At 42.3% G+C, this 20,005-nt stretch overlaps 3 protein-coding genes across 3 annotated transcripts; 2 read left to right on the forward strand and 1 right to left on the reverse strand.

Moving 5' to 3' along the window:
* The first annotated feature begins 2,043 nt into the window (after positions 1-2,043).
* On the forward strand, positions 2,044-6,350 carry LOC135632735 (luminal-binding protein 2). Its single transcript, XM_065141462.1, has 8 exons — positions 2,044-2,204; positions 3,457-3,724; positions 3,803-4,017; positions 4,112-4,354; positions 4,662-5,141; positions 5,213-5,367; positions 5,474-5,556; positions 5,641-6,350. The coding sequence occupies exons 1-8, from the start codon at positions 2,147-2,149 to the stop codon at positions 6,143-6,145; spliced, it is 2,007 nt and encodes a 668-aa protein (XP_064997534.1). The 5' UTR covers positions 2,044-2,146; the 3' UTR covers positions 6,146-6,350.
* A 3,288-nt stretch (positions 6,351-9,638) lies between these two features.
* Positions 9,639-14,804, forward strand: LOC135632737 (phosphomannomutase-like). Its single transcript, XM_065141475.1, has 11 exons — positions 9,639-9,979; positions 10,075-10,119; positions 10,195-10,261; positions 11,014-11,090; positions 12,328-12,363; positions 12,435-12,490; positions 12,578-12,677; positions 12,781-12,876; positions 12,955-13,044; positions 13,791-13,842; positions 14,565-14,804. The coding sequence occupies exons 1-11, from the start codon at positions 9,911-9,913 to the stop codon at positions 14,618-14,620; spliced, it is 744 nt and encodes a 247-aa protein (XP_064997547.1). The 5' UTR covers positions 9,639-9,910; the 3' UTR covers positions 14,621-14,804.
* A 421-nt stretch (positions 14,805-15,225) lies between these two features.
* On the reverse strand, positions 15,226-16,146 carry LOC103978671 (heavy metal-associated isoprenylated plant protein 31). Its single transcript, XM_009394548.3, has 3 exons — positions 16,019-16,146; positions 15,876-15,954; positions 15,226-15,783 (listed from the first exon to the last, which is right to left on the reverse strand). The coding sequence occupies exons 1-3, from the start codon at positions 16,022-16,024 to the stop codon at positions 15,452-15,454; spliced, it is 417 nt and encodes a 138-aa protein (XP_009392823.1). The 5' UTR covers positions 16,025-16,146; the 3' UTR covers positions 15,226-15,451.
* Between the last annotated feature and the right edge of the window lie 3,859 nt (positions 16,147-20,005).

Here is a 20,005-nt window from a genome sequence, read left to right on the forward strand (position 1 = left end):
GACTTTTGCTGTCTGGATATAGCAGGATTCATAAAGTCCACAAGTCACAACCATGGATGAGATAACCTTCATGAAGATGAAGGAATGACGACAGCAATCAGGAACAGTTCATATCTCTGAAGACTGCTCATCTCAATCCTTGTTGAGGAAACCTGTGTTGCACGTAATGTGGGATCCCCATGAACAAACTTAGGCAGTTGTTGCTACTGTTAATGTATGCAAAGGGGGCACAATCTCAATTATGTACTGTAATTCCTTTGGTCAGAGTTGTCTGTAGGAAATATCTTCCATGATGGTGTGATGTCCAGGTTTGAGATGTGTGTATGTTGTAATTTGTCTTGGAGCAAATATGAATGTCTTTCCATATGTTAAAAAGCAAGTTGCAGCAGAATTATCCATGACAGATGGATGCATGCTTTCAAGCATCTAATATTTGTCATATTATTTTCCATTTTACATGGTATACAGGTCTGAAACCCTGGTTTGGCAATCAACCTCTCCCTATAAGTGTTGTGGGCCTGTCGATCTACGTGGATAATAGTCCACGGGAGGTCGTTCGGCTTGTCCCTCATTTATCATCCCCATGGACAATATATCAAGAGGGGATATTGAAGTTGTTACACTCTACATAAATCCCGAGAGGATTAACTTTGCGTCGAAGAGACTAGATTGAAAATTCTCTTCCGACATTAGTCTTTGTGTAGGAACCTTTCGAGAAGCCAAACTCCATCTTGGTGTAGCTTAGAGAGGACCTCGAATGTCCCCACGCCTTTCGATCTTGATCAGGTTGAGCTGACTCTAAGTGTTGATGGTACATTCCCTCAACATTTTAACACTCGGAGGGTATGAACGTCATCGTAGGAACATTCACCTCTAAACCCTCTCAACAAGCACTCTAGTGAGGAGGCCCTCCTCCCAACCCATAGCACATTTACCCAAGGGGGATAGCTACCCTCCTTTCCCCAAGTAGATGCGTCTACTTCTGCTTAAACATTGGAGCGTAATCGACGTTTATTCAACGACTCGGGACTTTCACCTCCGGGGACAAATGTAAGACACCTGACTGTTTCTATCGAAGTGTTCATAAATCTCATCCATCAAGTTTAAATGCTCATGAGCATGATATAAGTTATCACCCCGCTCCTACCCCAACTAGCTCAACAAATCATGTCATCGTCTTAGCCATGGCCAATGTCCCAACCACCATTGGCACATGCACTCGGTGGGACTCCCCCAACCTATGTTTGTGAGCACCTTACTCATCGATTGTAAGTTTGGTATGTCGCTGCATCAGTACCCTGCTCTGCTCAAATCAAAGATCCAATCAACAGATTCAATGAACGACTCTCTGAGTGCTCGATTGCGACAAATGAACTAAGCCTAACTAACTCAAGTGTCGATGATACATTTCCTCGACAAAATATTACTTCACAATACTCTAAGAAAATGAAGGCATATTTAGGATCCACTCATTTACCAACATATACATTCATATATGTATATGTATACGTTTCATTGAGATAATTTGTCGAGGTATATGATTGAAATATTTTGTAAACCACACGTTATTATTAATTATTGAACTAATTTGGACCCGAATGAAGCTAAGACTAATTCTGGACGAAGTGTTTCAGAGGGAAAGTTGACATATTGACTATATCTCCATTTGTGACGAGGAATGAGTTTTTTCTCGCATTAGATCTACCGCGGTTTAGATACAAGGTATGGTTAAGTAGATGATGTAGACGAAACCCAACAGGATGGCGTGCTTATATTGGACTCAGCCCATCTACAGGCCCGAGCCCAATTAAGAAGCTACTATGGGAACATGATGGAAAGGCTTCTCGGCCGTGTGTTTTGGAACGAACGGCTTTGATCAGCCCAACGACATTTCTCACTCCTATTGGTTGAGACCTTCGAAGCTCGAGTTCTTATTGGTCCACGTCGTCGGTATGACATGTTCCCGTCGTTCCAAATGGTCGAAGTGGATCCGAATCGTTCACACTCCCATACCCAAACCCATTATAAATTCCGCTCGAGTCCCTGTCGACCGCCACCGAGCGAGCGAGACCGAGAGAGAGAGAGAGAGAGCGAGCGAGTTATTTTGGTTGTTTCTTCGGAGGAAAGCACCCAGGGGGGAGAGGTGATGGATCGATCGTTGCGGAACCGAGGGTCCGTGATCCTGTTGGGTCTCTTGCTTGCTGGTAAGTTCTTCTGATCTGATCTTAGTGGCGTCATCTTCGGTTTTGTTTCTCCGATCATGATCTCTGGGCCTAGGGTATGGATCGATCTGATATATAATGTTGCTGCGCGAGGGAGCGTGTTACTTGTTCCCGTACGAGGATACAGACTGTATTGGCTTGGATTCGTTCCGTATCGTTGGTTTCTTTTAAGTTTAGATAAACATACTTTTTTCCCATAAGATTTAAATTAATTGATGCTTGGAATTATATGTTGTTGTCTTCAAGCTTTTCCCAATACTCAAGAAAGAAAAAAGAAAGAAGTTTGGGTCATTGGTGTTTGCGAATTGATAATTGTTGAGGACTCTCTGTTCTTGTCTTCGCAAATGACATGTATATGATTATCTGTTCGCAATCACCTGCTTTAGAGGTCATAAGCTACGAGGTTCTGCCGTAAGCGTTGATTGGTTTGGAATCGGACGGCTGTTCCCGTATGGTTCTTTTTGGTGCTTCGTGTAACGTTTTTGACCTATACATTCATTAGAGAACTTTAGACTTGGATTTGCGTCTCAAGAAAAGGATACTTTATGGTCGATATAAGCAACTGGAGTTCCATAATCCATATGAATTCAAAGAACATTGCATGTTGTTGTCATTGTGAGTCTAGTTAAGATGCTTCACCTGTTTTTGGTGATTCCTCCAATTAACTATTCGGTGATTTCTCGGGCAGATGGGCTAGTCACTTCTCATATAGGCCTTCGTCTGTCTCTACACGGGTCACTTTTGACCACTGGTGACATCGTTGATTGATCGTAACATTTGAATGATTGCAACACTCGAAGACTGAACCTTGTTCGTCCTTCTTTAACTAAATTTGCAATTTTCCAGAGTTGCCATTTCTAATCTTGTATTAAGATGGTAATCACATTAAGATTTGAGAAATGCCTCTTCATAAGGTGATGGTAATCCAATGAAATTCTATGAAATCCAATGAGGTTGAGTTCCTATTTGCTTCTCTTCCGATATGAGAGTCAATTTGATTCTTCCAATGTGAAATCCAATGAATCTCGTTACTGAACAACCAAGGATATATATATGACTGATTGTATTTGTTGTTGCTGAAGCTTGCCCAATCTTTTTAAAAACTGAGCACTATCTTGATATTATCAGCTTTGTGTTTTCTTTAGATCATACAAGTAGTCAAATATGTTTTCTGAAAGTAGAATATCTAGCCATGATAAAGCATATAAGATTAAATTTGCTGATATATTTGCAGGATCTTTGTTTGCATTCTCAATTGCTAAGGAAGAGGCCACCAAGTTGGGAACAGTTATTGGGATAGATCTTGGCACCACCTACTCTTGTGTTGGTGTCTATAAGAACGGTCATGTTGAGATCATAGCCAATGACCAAGGAAACCGCATCACCCCATCTTGGGTGGCTTTCACTGATTCTGAGAGATTGATTGGTGAGGCCGCAAAGAATCAGGCAGCCGTGAACGCCGAAAGGACCGTTTTCGACGTGAAAAGACTTATCGGAAGAAGGTGAGTTAGCTTTATATGCTGGGTCGTTTATCTGTTGAGGCAAATGTTATTAGATGTTTACGAAGTTGTGACCTGCAGATTTGAGGACAAAGAAGTACAGAGGGACATGAAACTTGTTCCATACAAAATCGTTAACAAGGATGGTAAGCCTTATATCCAAGTCAAGATCAAGGATGGTGAAGTTAAAGTTTTTAGCCCCGAGGAAATTAGCGCAATGATTTTGACAAAGATGAAAGAGACGGCAGAGGCTTTCCTCGGAAAGAAAATTAACGATGCTGTGGTTACTGTTCCAGGTATAAAAAGAACATGTTTGATGAGTTTCCTCCTTGAACTATATGATTTTTTTCTCTATAAACATTCTCATTTGTTCTTCTTTTTGTGCTGCAGCTTATTTCAATGATGCTCAAAGGCAGGCAACCAAAGATGCTGGCATTATAGCTGGCTTGAATGTGGCCAGAATTATCAATGAACCAACCGCTGCTGCCATAGCATATGGTCTGGACAAGAAGGGTGGTGAAAAGAACATTCTTGTTTTTGACCTTGGTGGTGGGACATTCGATGTTAGCATCCTGACAATCGATAATGGAGTTTTTGAAGTTCTTGCCACTAATGGCGACACTCATCTGGGAGGTAATATCAACATGAAGTCTCTACTGCATGATCGATATGTCAATTCAAAATAGGAACATTATAATAGATATGTTTGGAGTTCAGCTGAAAAATCTATTTAGGATGTGAATGCAATTGAAATTTAGTATTATTTTGGATCATACTCTTTAAAATACCACATATATATAGTTCTCTAATTGGTCATTTTCATGTTGTGAAAATTTCATCTTTCCTATTAACAGTTAGCCAATCGAGTAATCGTTCCTGGTTGCTTTGTTTGATGTGTTGTGTACGATGCTTATGAATATTGATTCCTTTCTCTTTGCAGGTGAGGACTTTGATCAGAGAATCATGGAATACTTCATTAAACTGATCAAGAAGAAGCATGGAAAGGACATCAGTAAGGATAACCGTGCTCTCGGGAAGCTGAGGAGGGAAGCCGAACGTGCCAAGAGAGCTTTGAGTAACCAGCACCAAGTCCGTGTTGAGATCGAATCGATCTACGACGGCTTGGATTTCTCTGAGCCTCTTACTCGTGCCCGTTTCGAAGAGTTGAACAACGATCTATTCAGGAAGACTATGGGCCCCGTGAAGAAGGCTATGGAAGACGCCGGACTGGAGAAGAACCAGATTGATGAGATTGTTCTCGTCGGCGGGAGCACAAGGATTCCGAAGGTCCAACAACTCTTGAAGGATTACTTCGATGGAAAAGAGCCAAACAAGGGGGTCAACCCGGACGAGGCCGTAGCATACGGTGCGGCTGTACAGGGAAGCATTCTGAGCGGAGAAGGTGGTGAAGAAACTAAAGGTACGTTCGACTACATTCCATTTGTGATCTTCCTCATCCTTTGCTTAATTACATTGTCTCTCTGCAACCAGACATTCTTCTTCTGGACGTGGCACCTCTCACTCTTGGGATTGAGACGGTTGGTGGAGTGATGACCAAGTTGATTCCAAGGAACACTGTGATCCCAACCAAGAAGTCTCAGGTGTTCACAACGTACCAAGATCAGCAGACTGTTGTCTCCGTCCAGGTACTTCCAACTTCTTTACTATCCTGATTGCAGACATGTCTCGCTTCTCTTACTGCTAATTAATAGGAACTTCACACACATCTTTGTCCCTCTCACTATACTGTAGGTCTTCGAGGGCGAGAGGAGTCTCACGAAGGACTGCAGACTGCTTGGCAAGTTTGATTTATCTGGAATTCCACCAGCTCCTAGGTTTGTCTTCCTTCTGCTTCTCAGATTCCGTACTCCAAATTTTAGATCTTGCCAGTAACTTGTTCCTACCATATGACAAAACAGGGGCACGCCTCAGATCGAAGTCACTTTCGAGGTCGATGCCAATGGCATTTTGAACGTCAGGGCAGAAGATAAGGGTACCGGCAAGTCGGAGAAGATCACCATCACCAACGAGAAGGGCCGGCTCAGCCAGGAAGAGATTGAACGGATGGTTCGGGAGGCAGAGGAGTTCGCCGAGGAGGACAAGAAGGTGAAGGAGAAGATTGATGCTCGTAACCAGTTGGAGACCTATGTCTACAACATGAAGAACACCATTAACGACAAGGATAAGCTCGCCGACAAGATCGAGAGTGAAGAGAAGGAGAAGATAGAGGCAGCACTGAAGGACGCCCTGGAGTGGCTGGACGACAACCAGAATGCCGAGAAAGAGGACTACGATGAGAAGCTCAAGGAGGTGGAAGCTGTTTGCAATCCCATCATTTCTGCTGTGTATCAGAAATCTGGCGGCGCGCCTGGCGGTGGCTCCGACGGCGGTGACGACGACGACGACGCACACGACGAGCTTTAAAGCAGCAGACATTCTAGATGGGATTTCTACAGATTTGAGATCAGAGCTCATCAGAAAGAGCTCGGCTCGTTAGCTCAAGCCTGGTTTTTGATTCCGGATTCTTCATACCCTAGAAATAGATTTCTCTTCTTTTAATGCCTTTTATTTAGCTAGTAAAAATGTGCCTCTTCTTATCCTGTCAACAAAGAAGACAAATCTAAGCACAGATACTGAGTCAACTATAAAGATGAACAAAGTAACACGCAGACTCCTCCCCGACTTATTTCTCAGTTTACTCACCAGATCAGAAGCGAGCAGTAACGCTCGAGTGGCGATAAATACCACACTCAGCAACCTGCTTTACCTTGTCCGCCGCCGGGCGAGGTTGCGCCGCCCCCTTTAACGCTTTGCTCCAGCTTAAGCTTCTCTTCCAGCCACCTCGAAGCCATGCCGTAGACCTCTTTGATGGGATCCACGGCGTCCGTCTCGTCCACTACCCTATCGCCCGCCTGACGCAACCTCTCCCTCGCCATCATCTTGAGGTAGCAGCAGTGTACGCCATCCATGTTCTCCTTCAACCACGACGTGCCGTCCAGTCCCAATTGATCCATCATGATCATGATCTCCGAAACAACATCGCCAACGGTGGCCGACACGTTCCGGAAGATGTCTTCGCTTCCTCGAGGGAGATCGCTGTTGGAGCTCCTGCTCCTCCCGAGCTGTGGCTGCGCAGGAACCGTGTTCCTGGGGAAGACCGGCGCCCGACACGCCAACTCGGTGGCGTTGCCGACGACTCTCACAGCAGTCAGATCTGACATGCGGAAGGGGACGGCGGTTGCACGCTGGGGTGGGATTTCTCGGGTCTGTGTTGGATTCCTTGGGAGAGGGAAGGGAAAACGAGAAGTGGTGATAACGTCTGTATCAGAGAGCTGCGAGGCCACCGGAGGTACCGGGGATGAGGACTGGGAATCCACAATGGCGGCCGCCGCCGCCTGGCTCTTCGAGTTGGAGCCATGGCTCTTGTTCTTGCGAGCCATGGACGACCTTTGGCTTCAAAGGCACTCACTGGTATATATATATATATAGAGAGAGAGAGAGAGAGAGAGGGGGGGGGGGGCAAATGTCTGAAGATATGGTTTTCTGAGAGCATGTTACGGCCGGGGGAAGCACTCCAAATTGATGCTATAGATTAATGGAACTTAATTATCTTTCTTGCAATTATGAATTAAAGCGTAAGGTTTTCTCTATTAGCGTTCTATTATTTTATAGATACCTCATGTATCCATAAGATCTTGTGACGATCTTAGGATTTCATGAATCTAGTTAGGCTTCTCGTGTCGCTTGCTGTGATCGTCCTCAATCCCTTCCTTGTTCACCCTGTGTTCTGTTGAGAACAGAGTTTGAACACAAGAAACATCATCATGAACTGCATCAGAAACAGGCATAAGATCGCAAGTCTTCGAAGTAACTTTTGCCAAGAACGTTCATGCTCGGATCAATCCCTGCAGTAGCACAAGAACCGAGTTCTCAGGGTTTGTGGATGCAATGTCCTATATCTCATGAACCAAACCGGAGCTTGAACTCCACCACTGGCAAGATCAAGAACAGCACGGGGAGTATCATCACCAGATCAAGAAATGGTCTTGAGAGAGAGATTAACGGCCCAACTAACTCAGCATCTAGGCGCTGCTTGCGCCGCCAGGACCAGCGCCGCTGCTTTCGCCGCTGGGACCAGCGCCGCTGCTTTCGCCGCCGGGACCAGCGCCGCTGCTTTCGCCGCCGGGACCAGCGCCGCTGCTTGCGCCGCCGGGACCATCGCCGCTGCCAGAAGAACTGCCGCCTTGTCCCCCGGGATCGCGGAGGGAACCACCGGCGCGGGTCTGCTCAACCATGCGGCTCATCAGAAGCGACGTCGCGTTGAACGCCTGCAGAATCGTGTCAAAGTCCGCGTAAGCGGCGATGGACGCGTTCACCACCTCCGTCTCATCTCTCTCGTCCGCCAGCTGTACTATAATGTTGATCGCGTCCATCACGGTTGGGATCGAGTTAGCTACATGGGCCAGGCCGCTCTGCAGCGACGTCGAGCTATCTGCGGCCGGAACGTTAGCCGCGTTCAGATGGCACCTTGCAGCGAATAGGTCCTCAGCCGTGTAACAAATAAGCGCAAAGATATCTCGTTCTTGATCCGTGACGCGTGGTAAGGTAGTCCGAGGAGGCGGTGGAAGCGGCGGAGGCGGTCTCCCAAGGTTGGCGGCGGAGGAAGACGGTCTTCGAGAGGTGAGACGTGAGGATGAGGTTCCTTGGGTCGGTCGATGACGGGTTGAGGGAGCGGAGCTCGGTCGACGAGGAGCCGAGGTGGAGGCTTCACCTGAAGATCTGAGCGATGAGTCATCCGCAGGAGCGAGCAGGCGAGAGGAGGGCAATGGTGGCGGGATGGCGTAAGAGCACGGATCTTGAGAGGCGGGAGGGGAGGTAGTCGGTGGTAGAGCAGTGGAGGGATCGGGGCGCAGAGAAGGATGAGATGTCGAGACTTCACCCGCAGTCGTGGGCTGTACTTCTGCCGGGAGAGGGAGGAGGCGGGAGGAGAGGGATGGTGGAGGGATGGCGGAAGAGGGCGGTTCTTGAGAGGCGGGAGGTAAGAGCGGGGTTTCTTGGGTCGGTGGTGAATGGCCTGAGGGAGCAGTAGAGGAAGGACGAATGGTGGCGGCTTCACTGGCGTCGTCAGATGGGACGGCCGTGCTGGAGGAGCCGGGCACATTCTTGGACTTGGAGCTGCGGCCGCGGCCCTTCTTCTTGGGCGCCATGTGAGAAAGACTTGCCTTCTCATTCACTCGACGAGAGAGAGAGAGAGAGAGAGAGAGAGAGGGAGGGAGAGACTTCCCAACATATATTATAAGCCAACAAAAGACCCCAAAAACAAAACACAAAAGAAAAGAATTTGTAATTTATAATGAAAGAAAAAGAAAAAAAAATTCAGCCAAATTTATAATACACTATAAAATATCATAGATGAAACAGCATGAAATTAAATAGTAATTTGCCTTATAAGAACATAAACTTTCATGTGAAAAATGGACTTACTCCCTGACCTTCTTACCGGGTGCGCCATAGTTTAGATCCGAACCCGTTATATATTTTCTTCTTTCTTTTCTCTTTGGTGCTTTCCTGACCTCCTTACCGGGTGTGGCAGCACTTAGACCCGAACCCGCTATACATTCTCTTGCTTCCCTGACCTCCTTGCCGGGTATGCCTGCGCTTGGATCCGAACCCGATCTTGTGTACGGTTAAGATTCGGCGGGCGGTCCACATGACGCGCGTCCATGTAAACATCTCCCCTTTTTCGCGTACCCGAACTTTCTCATTGGAAGTGGCAGCTGGTTCTTGTGGGACCCGTAGGTGGGCCATAGGATTTTCTCCAATCAGTCGCAAGGGTAGGTGAGATACCAGAAAGCCTTTGGATCCCCGGCCGATACGCTCACAACCTGCTTGCTTCACCCGGTGAAATCGCGTTTCACGTGGCCGGCGTGTTTCCAACACGTCATCAACCGCTCTTGTCGCGGCGGAGCGCAGTACAAGTCTCACTCGCCTCTTCGTTCGGGCCAAGATCGTCTTCTCTGGATCCGAGGCGTTCTTCTTCTCTATATCTGAGCCGATCTCAGTCTTCTTTTTCTCTCAATCCTGCAAATCTCGCGGGGTGCGGCTACCCCCTGGTGCCAGTTTTCTTTCCCCCTCCGACCTGTGATCAAATCTCAACCCGGGAGGTCCTTCGTTTCTGAAATCAGGGGAATGGCAGCGAGGAAACCCGGAGTCATCGCCTTGTTCGACGTCGATGGGACGCTCACCGCCCCTAGGAAGGTGCGATTTGCTCGGTCATTGACCATCGAAGCGGTGTTCCAAGTCTAATTTCTAACGGATTCTTGCTTTCTATTGGTGGTGATTTCTTTTGTTAGGTGATAACGCCGCAGATGCTCGAGTTCATGCGGGATCTGAGGGAGGTAGTAAAAGATCCAGCTTTGTATTTGTTCTTCTGGAATGTAATGGGGTAAGATTCAGTAGCATTCTGTGGGCAGGTCGTGACTGTAGGTGTTGTTGGAGGATCGGACCTCGTTAAGATAACAGAACAACTTGGAAAAACAGGTATGCTCAAACCCTAGAATATATGCTCAACATTGCGCTCTTTCATGTTGTCATGGCTTGTGCTTACATCATTCTACCACCAAGTTGTTTGCTTTTTCTTTTTTTACTTTTCCCCTCTAGGCTAATGCTTTTGACAAGATAATGATTTTCCTTCTGAGCACCGATTATTAGTAAAAGTAGGCTTCAAATAACCATCGTAACAGTATATAGATACAGATCATTGCAATTATGATCTCATTTATTTGTCTTCTTAGTTGCAATTTGACTTCAGCGTCGAAATGATTTTGAGAAGAATTTGTGATGTAGTTCAACTTAAGTATGCCCTCCTGTTTGATGCAAAGGAAAATTGCATTTTTTTGAATAGCTAGTGCTTCTCTCAATCTGCAGTCTTTTCTTTGCTTCTAATGACAGTTAAAAGTTACAATAAATGCTAGTTATGCAGTATTTACTGCTTGAGTGTTGCATAAAATCAATTATGGCACCTCTGATTCCCAGCAGAGCTAAAACTTTGGGTGACACCTACTATCCCTTAGACTCACCCAATTAAAAGGATCCCAGTTCGAAACTCAGATTTTAAATTGACTTCAAAGTGAGGACTTTTTCAAGTTTCAGTAACTGTGCTCTTTTGAATTGGAGATGAAATTTGATGGGACAATTGCTTGGCTTTGTATGAGGCTAATACTGTGTTGTTTGCGTCTTTTAAATATTCTTCATGGTTGAGGGTTAGACATGCTGATTTTCTTTCTATGCAGTTATGAATGACTATGATTATGTATTCTCGGAAAATGGCCTTCTTGCTCACAAGAATGGGGAATTAATTGGTAGGCAGGTATGCATCTGCTGAATTGTAGTTTTTTTCAATCTAATAAGTTGCAAAGTAATAATTTCTGTGATTAAGATCTCATGATAAATAAATCTTGATAACTACAGACAATTGTTTCACGGGGTTTCTTTTTCTGGATCTTTTAAATGGGCCAATATGTTGCTTCAAACTATATGATTGTTTTATAAAGTTTAAGAGATAACTGAGACTGTCAGCAGTTTGGAGTACATACAAGTCAACTTTTTTTTCCCTTTTATGCTTGGAGATCTTCAATTGAGCTCATGTTCCACTTTATTATAGAAAGCAACCCAATTTGGGAATATCAGAGTGAGAAAGCTCATGATATTATACTTGGCATATTTAATTTTTGCTTAGTCGACTGTATTTTTGCCATCTCAACTTTTCAATGGGGGATTACCTTCCACAAGGTGAAAAGATTTTGTATCTTATACTTCTTAACTATCGTCCTTCTTCGTATGTTAAAACAGTGGTGAAGAGTTTACTTGCCTGAATTAGTCATTGAACTATCAGTATAGACCATAAAGGACATGAAATAGTTGAAGCTGGCATACGAATTGTCTGTCGCTTGTGAACTTGGTTAAATTTTTTTTCTTGTAAAAAGTTTGATCGTTTATTATCATTTCATGGCTTAATTTCAATTTAATCATGAATCTCTGAAGATTTATCTTCAGTGAGACTTTATATTTCTTTCCTTTTTTATGTTTAATTTATCATTTATATGCAACTGCGAGTTTGATCTCATTCGATAAAGTATTAAATATGGACCTTATTCTTTCTTCTGATCTAGTATATGTAGATTGTCCAAGGTTTAATATTTAATGATAAACTAGAGAATCTCCAGGATTATATACATCCAAAATTTTTGGTGGTCGACTAATCAGACTCCATATCATTCTCATATCTGCCAGTGTGATCCCCCCCAAAAAAATAGAAATTGAAGATTTCACTAGCATTATCATTGATGAGATTTGCATTTGACTTTAATAGTAGTAAGAGATGACTCCCAATAAAGACTATTACCAGTATTGAATTACTTAATGCTTGGGAATTGGACAAAGGAGCTACAACTGTTGTTGTGGTTAGCTACCATCATGCAGTATTGCAAATTTATCCAACCTAATGTAGATGTTTATGAAAACTGATGATTGTATGTACTTGTTGATTCTTTTCCACTTTCCTCTGGGATTTTCTGATGTAAAATATGTTCTTTGATGTTATACAGAGTTTGAAATCATTCCTTGGCGATGATATACTGAAGGTGAGATACTCAATTTTGCATGTCATTCATGAAGCATTCTGAGAAGAGCTAAAGTTGAACTGTTTAAACAGGAGTTCATTAATTTCACCCTCCATTATATTGCCGACTTGGATATACCAATAAAGAGGTTTGTAAAGATCTCAATGAAATATTTTTTTAGAAAAAAATAGTACTAGCATGAACTCAAAGTTCTTCGGCATTATTTGGTGGTTAGGGGAACATTTATTGAGTTCCGAAGTGGAATGCTTAATGTCTCTCCGATAGGGCGGAATTGTAGCCAAGAGGAGCGTGATGAGTTTGAAAAATATGATAAGGCATGTACTCTTTGTCAAAGTACACATGATGCTTGATATTTTGGTTTCAGCTTGGTCTATATGTTCTGAGATTGTTGAAAGCTTATCATCTGTTGTCTCTTAGGTTCACAACATAAGGCCACAGATGGTCTCTGTGCTGCGTGAAAAGTTTGCACATATGGATCTGACATTTTCCATAGGGGGACAAATAAGTTTTGATGTATGTTTTGACTAGTGGGTAAAACCTTTTAATTTGAAGGCCAAGACTAGTTATGCTGCTACTTGATTCTGGTTGCAGGTTTTCCCTCAAGGTTGGGACAAGACATACTGTTTAAAATATCTTGATGAATATCAGGAAATACACTTTTTCGGTGACAAAACCTACAAGGTAGAATCTAAAAAACTCTCTCTGTATGATGCTTGGCCATGTCGTATTGACAAAACTACATTTAATGAAAAGTCCATGGAGTTTATACAACATCTGCTATTTGACTTCCCAGTTGGAGTCAATGCAGGTGGCTTTTTCCACTCCTCCAAACTTACCAACCTTATGTATAAAAATTTTGATGTATCTGTGCAAGCTTCACATGAGCTTCAATGAATTTGATTTCTGATTGATGAAATCCATATTGATTAGGAAGTTTTGTTGATCTAGTTGTGACTGACATGCAAGTGTTGACAATGATGACTCAACTGTTGACGATCGGTGTTTATTTCCTGCATAATCATGTGTACCTCGTATAATCTGTGCATGTTCACCTGCATAATTAAGTTGGTAGAGGTTCTTCCTTTGTTATAAGACTTGATATTTCAGCGTTCAGTTGGATATTTAAATGAAAATTTAGCAGCTCTACCACCAGTTTTTGAATAGAGTATATTTATTAATTTATCATCTTTTTTATATATGCATTTGTAAGTATTGATGAATTGTTGCCATATGCCTCAAGTAATTTCGACGAGTGGTATAAAATTTTTCCTTTGCACATTGACCTTCTCAAGTTTATTTGTACCTTTTATGTAGTTATTTGACGGATTAGCCTTATTTTTGTTCTTTGTTTATACCTACTTAAGCAGTCTCAGGTACCTTAAATGGATTTTGTGATGTCATTATTATGCTTCTTCTTTTGTGTACAGGGAGGGAATGACTATGAAATTTACGGGTCTGAACGAACTATTGGTCATGCGGGTATGCTTTATAATATTGTTCTTAACGCCTGCACTATATTTGTACTTTGGAATCAACTCATTTACTTTTTCACAATATCTGAGGTTATTGACAGATGCTTCTTTTTTCTGTATTCGATTGAATGCTCTTCACTTGGTGTGTTCGCTCCTTATTATCAAAGCATGTGTAGCTGCTTGACCCAAGAGATGATTTGAACATTAGTTTTATTTTAAGAACTAAAAGTTATAAATTGAGGAATTTATGTGATTTTGATGAGTTAAAATGAGACTGTTGTTTGTGGGAAACTTCATCTACTTAGTCATCATGTCAGATGGAATAGTTTCAGAGGGCATCCTTTAAGCTGCTTAGTTCTATTCCGTTTGGATTCAAGAGGTATGTGATAAGGGACTAAACAACATTTGGTTTGAAGGTTTAGAAATGTAGAGCACCCAGCTCATTAGCAAATGACTATTCTATGTTCTTGTTGTATATTCTCCAAACAAGGGTGTCCAATTCACAACAACAAAGCTTGATTTGCTTAAACACAATCCTTATTGTATCAACTTACAAACTATGGTCTACCTCAAGTCACACATTTTCTCACATTTCAATCCAGTTGTCTTATCTTTTCTCCTCCACTTGGTTAGGTAGATAATTTAAGCTTGGTTATCCGGCTTTTCACTTCAAATAACCTTTTGATTGTACTACATTCTACTGATAATTTCTACTTGCTCTGTGCCCAGTGACAAGTCCAGATGACACCGCAGCACAATGCAGATCTTTGTTTCTGGAAAATTGATTGGAGATGCCTGAGCTTGAAGCAACATATCAAATTGTTCAATTCAATAGATCTTGTTGATCATACTCCAACTACATGAATATTTCTGTTGAAATAGACTCTTATCGATTCCATCTCCAAAACTACTTGTTGCCAGATAAACTTCAAAATAAAGAGCTTATGGCATTCATCTGTTGCCCGTGAACTGCTCATTTGTTCTTTTAGATTTCCTTTCTGGTATTGTATTGGAACGAGATGGTTTGCCATCTGAAAAGGACAACTATTTTTCTTCTGAGTAGAAGCAGAACAAAGGTATCTATTAAAATTGCTGATCAAGGAGAGGGTCCTTAATATCATTACCAATGCTTGCTAAATCTTCTGGTTCATTATGGTTTGATCAGCATCATTTATCCGCTTTGATTGCCAATTGATGCACAGATTAGTCCAAATCGGAGGGTTCCATCTGATTCTATATTTTTCCTTATCTTTCTCCTCCTTTTTCTTTCAATATTTCTTCTTCCTAATTCTTTCTATATTTCTTCTTCCTTCTTTCTATTTCTCCTCCTTTTTCTTTCAGAATTCCTCTTCGGTAATCAAAATTGGAAGCATAGATCTGCAAGGCAATGTTGAAGACAGGAAGAATCAATCAGAGGCTGACATCTCACATTGTGTTGTGTTGTTTACTTGACATGAATCCGGAAAGATCTACAACCGGTCAGATGTCTCAACCTTTGCTATGGATGCCATCAAAAACAACATTACAGAGACAGTCTCTCCCTGCCATTGCCCGCCGAAGAAGAAGAAAGCTTAGAGATGGAAAACAAGCTGGATTTGCAGTAAGCAGAGCCTAATCTACATAACAGTGCAAGCATTCGGGTTCTCGTCGCTGAACAGCGACGCCACGGTCTCATCGGACGCCACGGCCACCGAGTACACGGCCGGAGTGTGGAAGAACGCTTGCACCTCCGCAGCGTCGCAGCCGGGCGTCTCGGAGTAGTACGAAGACGCTATGCCCGCCGGGTAGGTGTAGAAGGAGGACAAGTGGGAGTGTCCCCGCGGGTACGGCCATGGCTCCGCCGTCTTCCCGATGCTCCGAATCGCCTTGATCACCTTCTTCTCGTGCACGGCGTATCCCCTCACCGTTATCTTCTGCGACTCCACGTCGATGTCCACCTCCTTCACCCCTACAGTTGACCGGACCTGTAATGCCCATCCTCTCCATCTACGGCAGCTGGGAATCATGGATCGACGCACAACACTGACTACTGAGAATTACCTTTGAGCTTGAGGAGAGCTCGTCGGATCTTGGAGGAGCAGCCCTCGCAGTCCAGGTTCCGAACTCTCACCTCCAACCCCTGCATCCACACCCAATACACTCAACGCATGTCATCACGATGCTGCACGTGAAGGAAGGCTTACCGCCATGGACCTTGGGCTAGCTGTGGGCGAAGGCAGTGATCCGAGCTGAGGGAAGAAGCTCTTGGGCTTATAAAAGGAGGAAGCAGCGTCCTGTCTCCATCACCTGCGATCATCATCATGGGGAAGAGAGAGAGAGAGAGAGAGAGAGAGAGGTGGTGGGGATGGCTTGGAGCGCTGGCGTTTGAAATTTGAAGGAGGAAGAGGGGGAGTCGAGCTACAGTGGCAGCATCGGCATCAAAGTACACATGAAGCAGCACATCGTTCACCTTCTCGCTGCTGCTTTTGCTGGTTTGTCACCTCTGTGGCTGCAAGAATCCCCGGCAGCATCCTTTCTTTTCTTGACCTCCACGACAAGAGTTGAAAGGAACATGTCATGTTTCACCTCAACGTCACCGACACAGCTGATCTTGCTCGAGTCATATGCATCTGCTCACATATGGAGTTTATAGCTACACCCGTGAGAGTTCCATCAATTGAAATATAATATCCATGCGGCGTTTCACATGTTTGAAGAATTCACCCTCATCTTATGATTCAATTAATCGAACAATTTGGATTCCAAAAAAAAAGAGAGATTATGTGCATGCAGCCAAATTTTTAGTTGGAATATTACGGAATTAGGGATTATAATATGTAAGTTTTTATTCTTTAAGTTTTCGTATATATTCAAATGATGAATTTTTTCGGAGTATCCCCTATTGAAATCAAGATTCAAAAATGCTATAAATTTAATCTCGAACAAACCTTGTTCGATATGCTCTTATTGCAAGTTTTGCGCTTGAGCCATGATGACTTCGTCCTAAGATGCTCAATTAAATCTCGAAAGTTCGAATCTTAGGTATCATAACTTTTAAAAAATAAACCGGGATAGATTTTAAAATAGTTCGATCGATCGATTCTCTACTAACCAAAAGAATTACCCAATCGATTAGGTCAATTAATTTTTGAATATCAAAAAATAATTAAAAATTTTCTCTTGTTTGTTTGTCACTAGTCACAAACATTTACAACTTTAGAGTGTCAATATATTTTTTTTTACTAAGAATTGAGTATTAGAAACTTTAAGAATATGATTTTATAATCGAATCTAATTGTTACCACTTACCCTTTATAAGAAAAATTCAAAAAAAATGAAAAACCTTTGAATCCTAAAATAATGACTTTATACTTAATATTATTATTATTATTTTATTAAACATATGATCCGATCGATCGATCAACGTGTCGTAATCCGACTCTTTTTCTTTTTTATAACTCTGATCTAAACCCAATTACTTGAGTCTTCCATTAGGTTATTTGAATTGCATTCAAGCACAAAATGGACATATGAAATTGCTATATATATATATATATATATATATATATATATATATATATATATATATATATATATATATATATATATATATATATATATATATATATATATATACTCCCATTAAAGAAGGGACGAAGACGCCATGAAGCATCAGATTCCGATCAACCACCACCGCAACGATCTTATCATGTCTTATCCATTTCGTAGCTTCTACATGTCGTCCTCTTCCCACTCACCACCAAACGCTGGGACTTGCGAGGCAGCAGACGATCGATACGGCGCCATTTGCTGTCATCGCCACCTCTCATCTCATTACTATCCAACTTCGATGTTTTTGTCCTTTCATTTCTTTTCCATCCAACGATTTGTTAGTATCACTTTACCCTATCAAATCTTACTTCTGCTCTCATAGAATTCAATCTCTTTTATGTATGTTATCATAGGTTCTGAAATACACAGATCGTAATTCATTTCATGTAAGTAAATAACAACTCTTGAGGTATGTAACATTTTTCGATCGTAAGCTTAAAAAATTACGTCTTTCGATCTCTATAATTATTCAAAACTAGTTTGAGCATCGGAGGATTCATGTCAGAAATAACCCGATATAACTTTGGGTGTCTACTGATCGTCACTTCAAACATCACTTGATAAGTGACTTGGTTTTTGAACGATGTTAGATCAAAGTAAGCAATCAAAACTCGGGTTAATGTTTTATTATCGATCGAGAAGGAATCTTTCGTTATCTTAGTCGTTAAGAAATTACCGATGGCAAGTAATAATGTAAATGTTAACCTTGGCTTGGAAGTAAAGAGATGGCTAATGGAGCAACGTGACTGACTGCACCAGTTGGAGTGGGAGTTGGAACTGCAAAACCCTAATTTGGAGTTGGAGTAGGCAGGAGGTTGCAGGCTTGGCAAGGAAACAGCAACCCAAGACACTATAAAGAGGGGTCCTCTTCCACCTTTCTGCCAGTGCTCTCTGAGGTGACACGCGAAGGGAAGTAGACCGTGTTCAATGCTTTGCTCTCATTTTTGTACAGTGAAAAGGGGGAGATGAGAAGAAATAGAAGAAGAAGAAGATGATGATAATGATGATGATGGTGGTGGTTTATGGGGACCATGAGGAAGACCAAAAGAGATCACCTGCATGCCCGAGACTGTCATCAGGGCAGTGCATGAGCTGTGTGCTGATTGCAGAGGAGCAAACCTTTACATGCATGCTTTGCATCATCATAAGAGCTGGAAACCAGGATCTTGTTTGTCTACTTACACACATCTCAAACTGGTCCCTCCAACTCATTTCCACCCCCTCACTCCTTTCTTTCACTTGTTTTGCTTTGAAGCATTGACATGGAAGAGAGAGAGTCTTGCTTGCTTCCAACACACAACCACATCCAAGATTAGATAAAATGGTTTGGAAGCTATGTAGTCAGAAAGGGAGAGAGAGAGAGAGAGAGAGAGAGAGAGAGAGAGAGAGAGAGCATTTACAGTTTCAAACAAGATGTCCTACATATGCATCACACCTAACATAAAATGAAAACCCTACAGTCAAGTCCATCTAATGACTCTCCCAAGTTTACCTAACACACAGGTATGCAATCTTCATCCCTAAATGCTCATGCAACAGAGACAGGACTGACCCCTTGGTCCTCCACTGAGGTTTCATTGATTCATCACCTCCATTGTTGCCCCAGAAGTTAATGAGGAGCAGGAGAGGGATGATGTCCTTGCCGTCAAAAGACCTACCATCTTGTGAGGATTGCTCACCTCACATGTTCTCACCTCTCCATTAAAGCTCTCTGAAACCTGACCCCTCCATATGATGATGATTGGATCTCCACTAACACTACTAGTACAGAGCACAAAACAAGAATTCATTTCCTTGGGTTCTTTGGATTAGTTTAGTGAGAAGAAGGGCTGCTGACCTTTTTCTTTTGTCACTTTAGGTGGTGGTGAGTTTGGTGGTTAGGGTAGACAAGAAGCTTCATTCATTTCATCAAATGATGCTTTGCATGAAACAAGGACAACTGACATGGTGGTGCCACTGCCAAGTTTTCTTCTTCCTTCTCTGGCAAAGCTGAACCTACAGCTTACATTTTTTTCCCTGAGTTTAATTGTATGCTCTATCCAAGCAAAGAGGAAAGTAAAAAGTTGGTGCCAAATTCCTCTTTGACCATATGGATGATTGACAACATAAAACAAGTCATAATATCCTTCTACTATTTTAGATAGAATAATATCTTTTCATATCATCAGTATTAATTTTCACTTCAATATTCTCAATTTGATTCCAACAGTGAAACTCCAACATGTTGCTTGGTCACTGCAAATCCTTAGTGTTACTGACAAGATCAACCATGTCAATGAAGGTCAACCAATGAAATGACTGGATATTTGATTGACCCACATTGAGATATATATATATATATATATATATATATATATATATATATATATATATATATATATATATATATATATATATATATATATAAAATTGAAATATATAATTGATTGGTCCTCACTGTTGTTGGATTAAGCTATCACATGGTGTTAGGGCCCCACAAGCTGTTCCAAGTTGATAAAGTTGCCAAATGAATTGATGGTCTTTGGAAGTACATGATTGTATTATCAATAAATGCTCAAAGATATTGGATCACTCTCATG

The sequence above is a fragment of the Musa acuminata genome, chromosome BXJ1-3, assembly GCF_036884655.1.
Source record: "Musa acuminata AAA Group cultivar baxijiao chromosome BXJ1-3, Cavendish_Baxijiao_AAA, whole genome shotgun sequence".
NCBI lineage: Eukaryota > Viridiplantae > Streptophyta > Magnoliopsida > Zingiberales > Musaceae > Musa > Musa acuminata.

What these genes read in the sequence shown, in the direction of transcription:
- LOC135632735 (XM_065141462.1), top strand. Translation starts at nt 2,147, where the DNA reads ATGGATCGATCGTTGCGGAACCGAGGGTCCGTGATCCTGTTGGGTCTC. An exon ending in GTTGGGTCTCTTGCTTGCTG is followed by an intron (nt 2,205 to 3,456) that starts GTAAGTTCTTCT and finishes ATATATTTGCAG; the next exon opens with GATCTTTGTTTGCATTCTCA. An exon ending in AGACTGTTGTCTCCGTCCAG is followed by an intron (nt 5,368 to 5,473) that starts GTACTTCCAACT and finishes ACTATACTGTAG; the next exon opens with GTCTTCGAGGGCGAGAGGAG.
- LOC135632737 (XM_065141475.1), top strand. Translation starts at nt 9,911, where the DNA reads ATGGCAGCGAGGAAACCCGGAGTCATCGCCTTGTTCGACGTCGATGGG. An exon ending in GGGGACAAATAAGTTTTGAT is followed by an intron (nt 12,877 to 12,954) that starts GTATGTTTTGAC and finishes TTCTGGTTGCAG; the next exon opens with GTTTTCCCTCAAGGTTGGGA. An exon ending in ACGAACTATTGGTCATGCGG is followed by an intron (nt 13,843 to 14,564) that starts GTATGCTTTATA and finishes CTCTGTGCCCAG; the next exon opens with TGACAAGTCCAGATGACACC.
- LOC103978671 (XM_009394548.3), bottom strand. An exon ending in AGCTCTCCTCAAGCTCAAAG is followed by an intron (nt 15,784 to 15,875) that starts GTAATTCTCAGT and finishes GGTCAACTGTAG; the next exon opens with GGGTGAAGGAGGTGGACATC.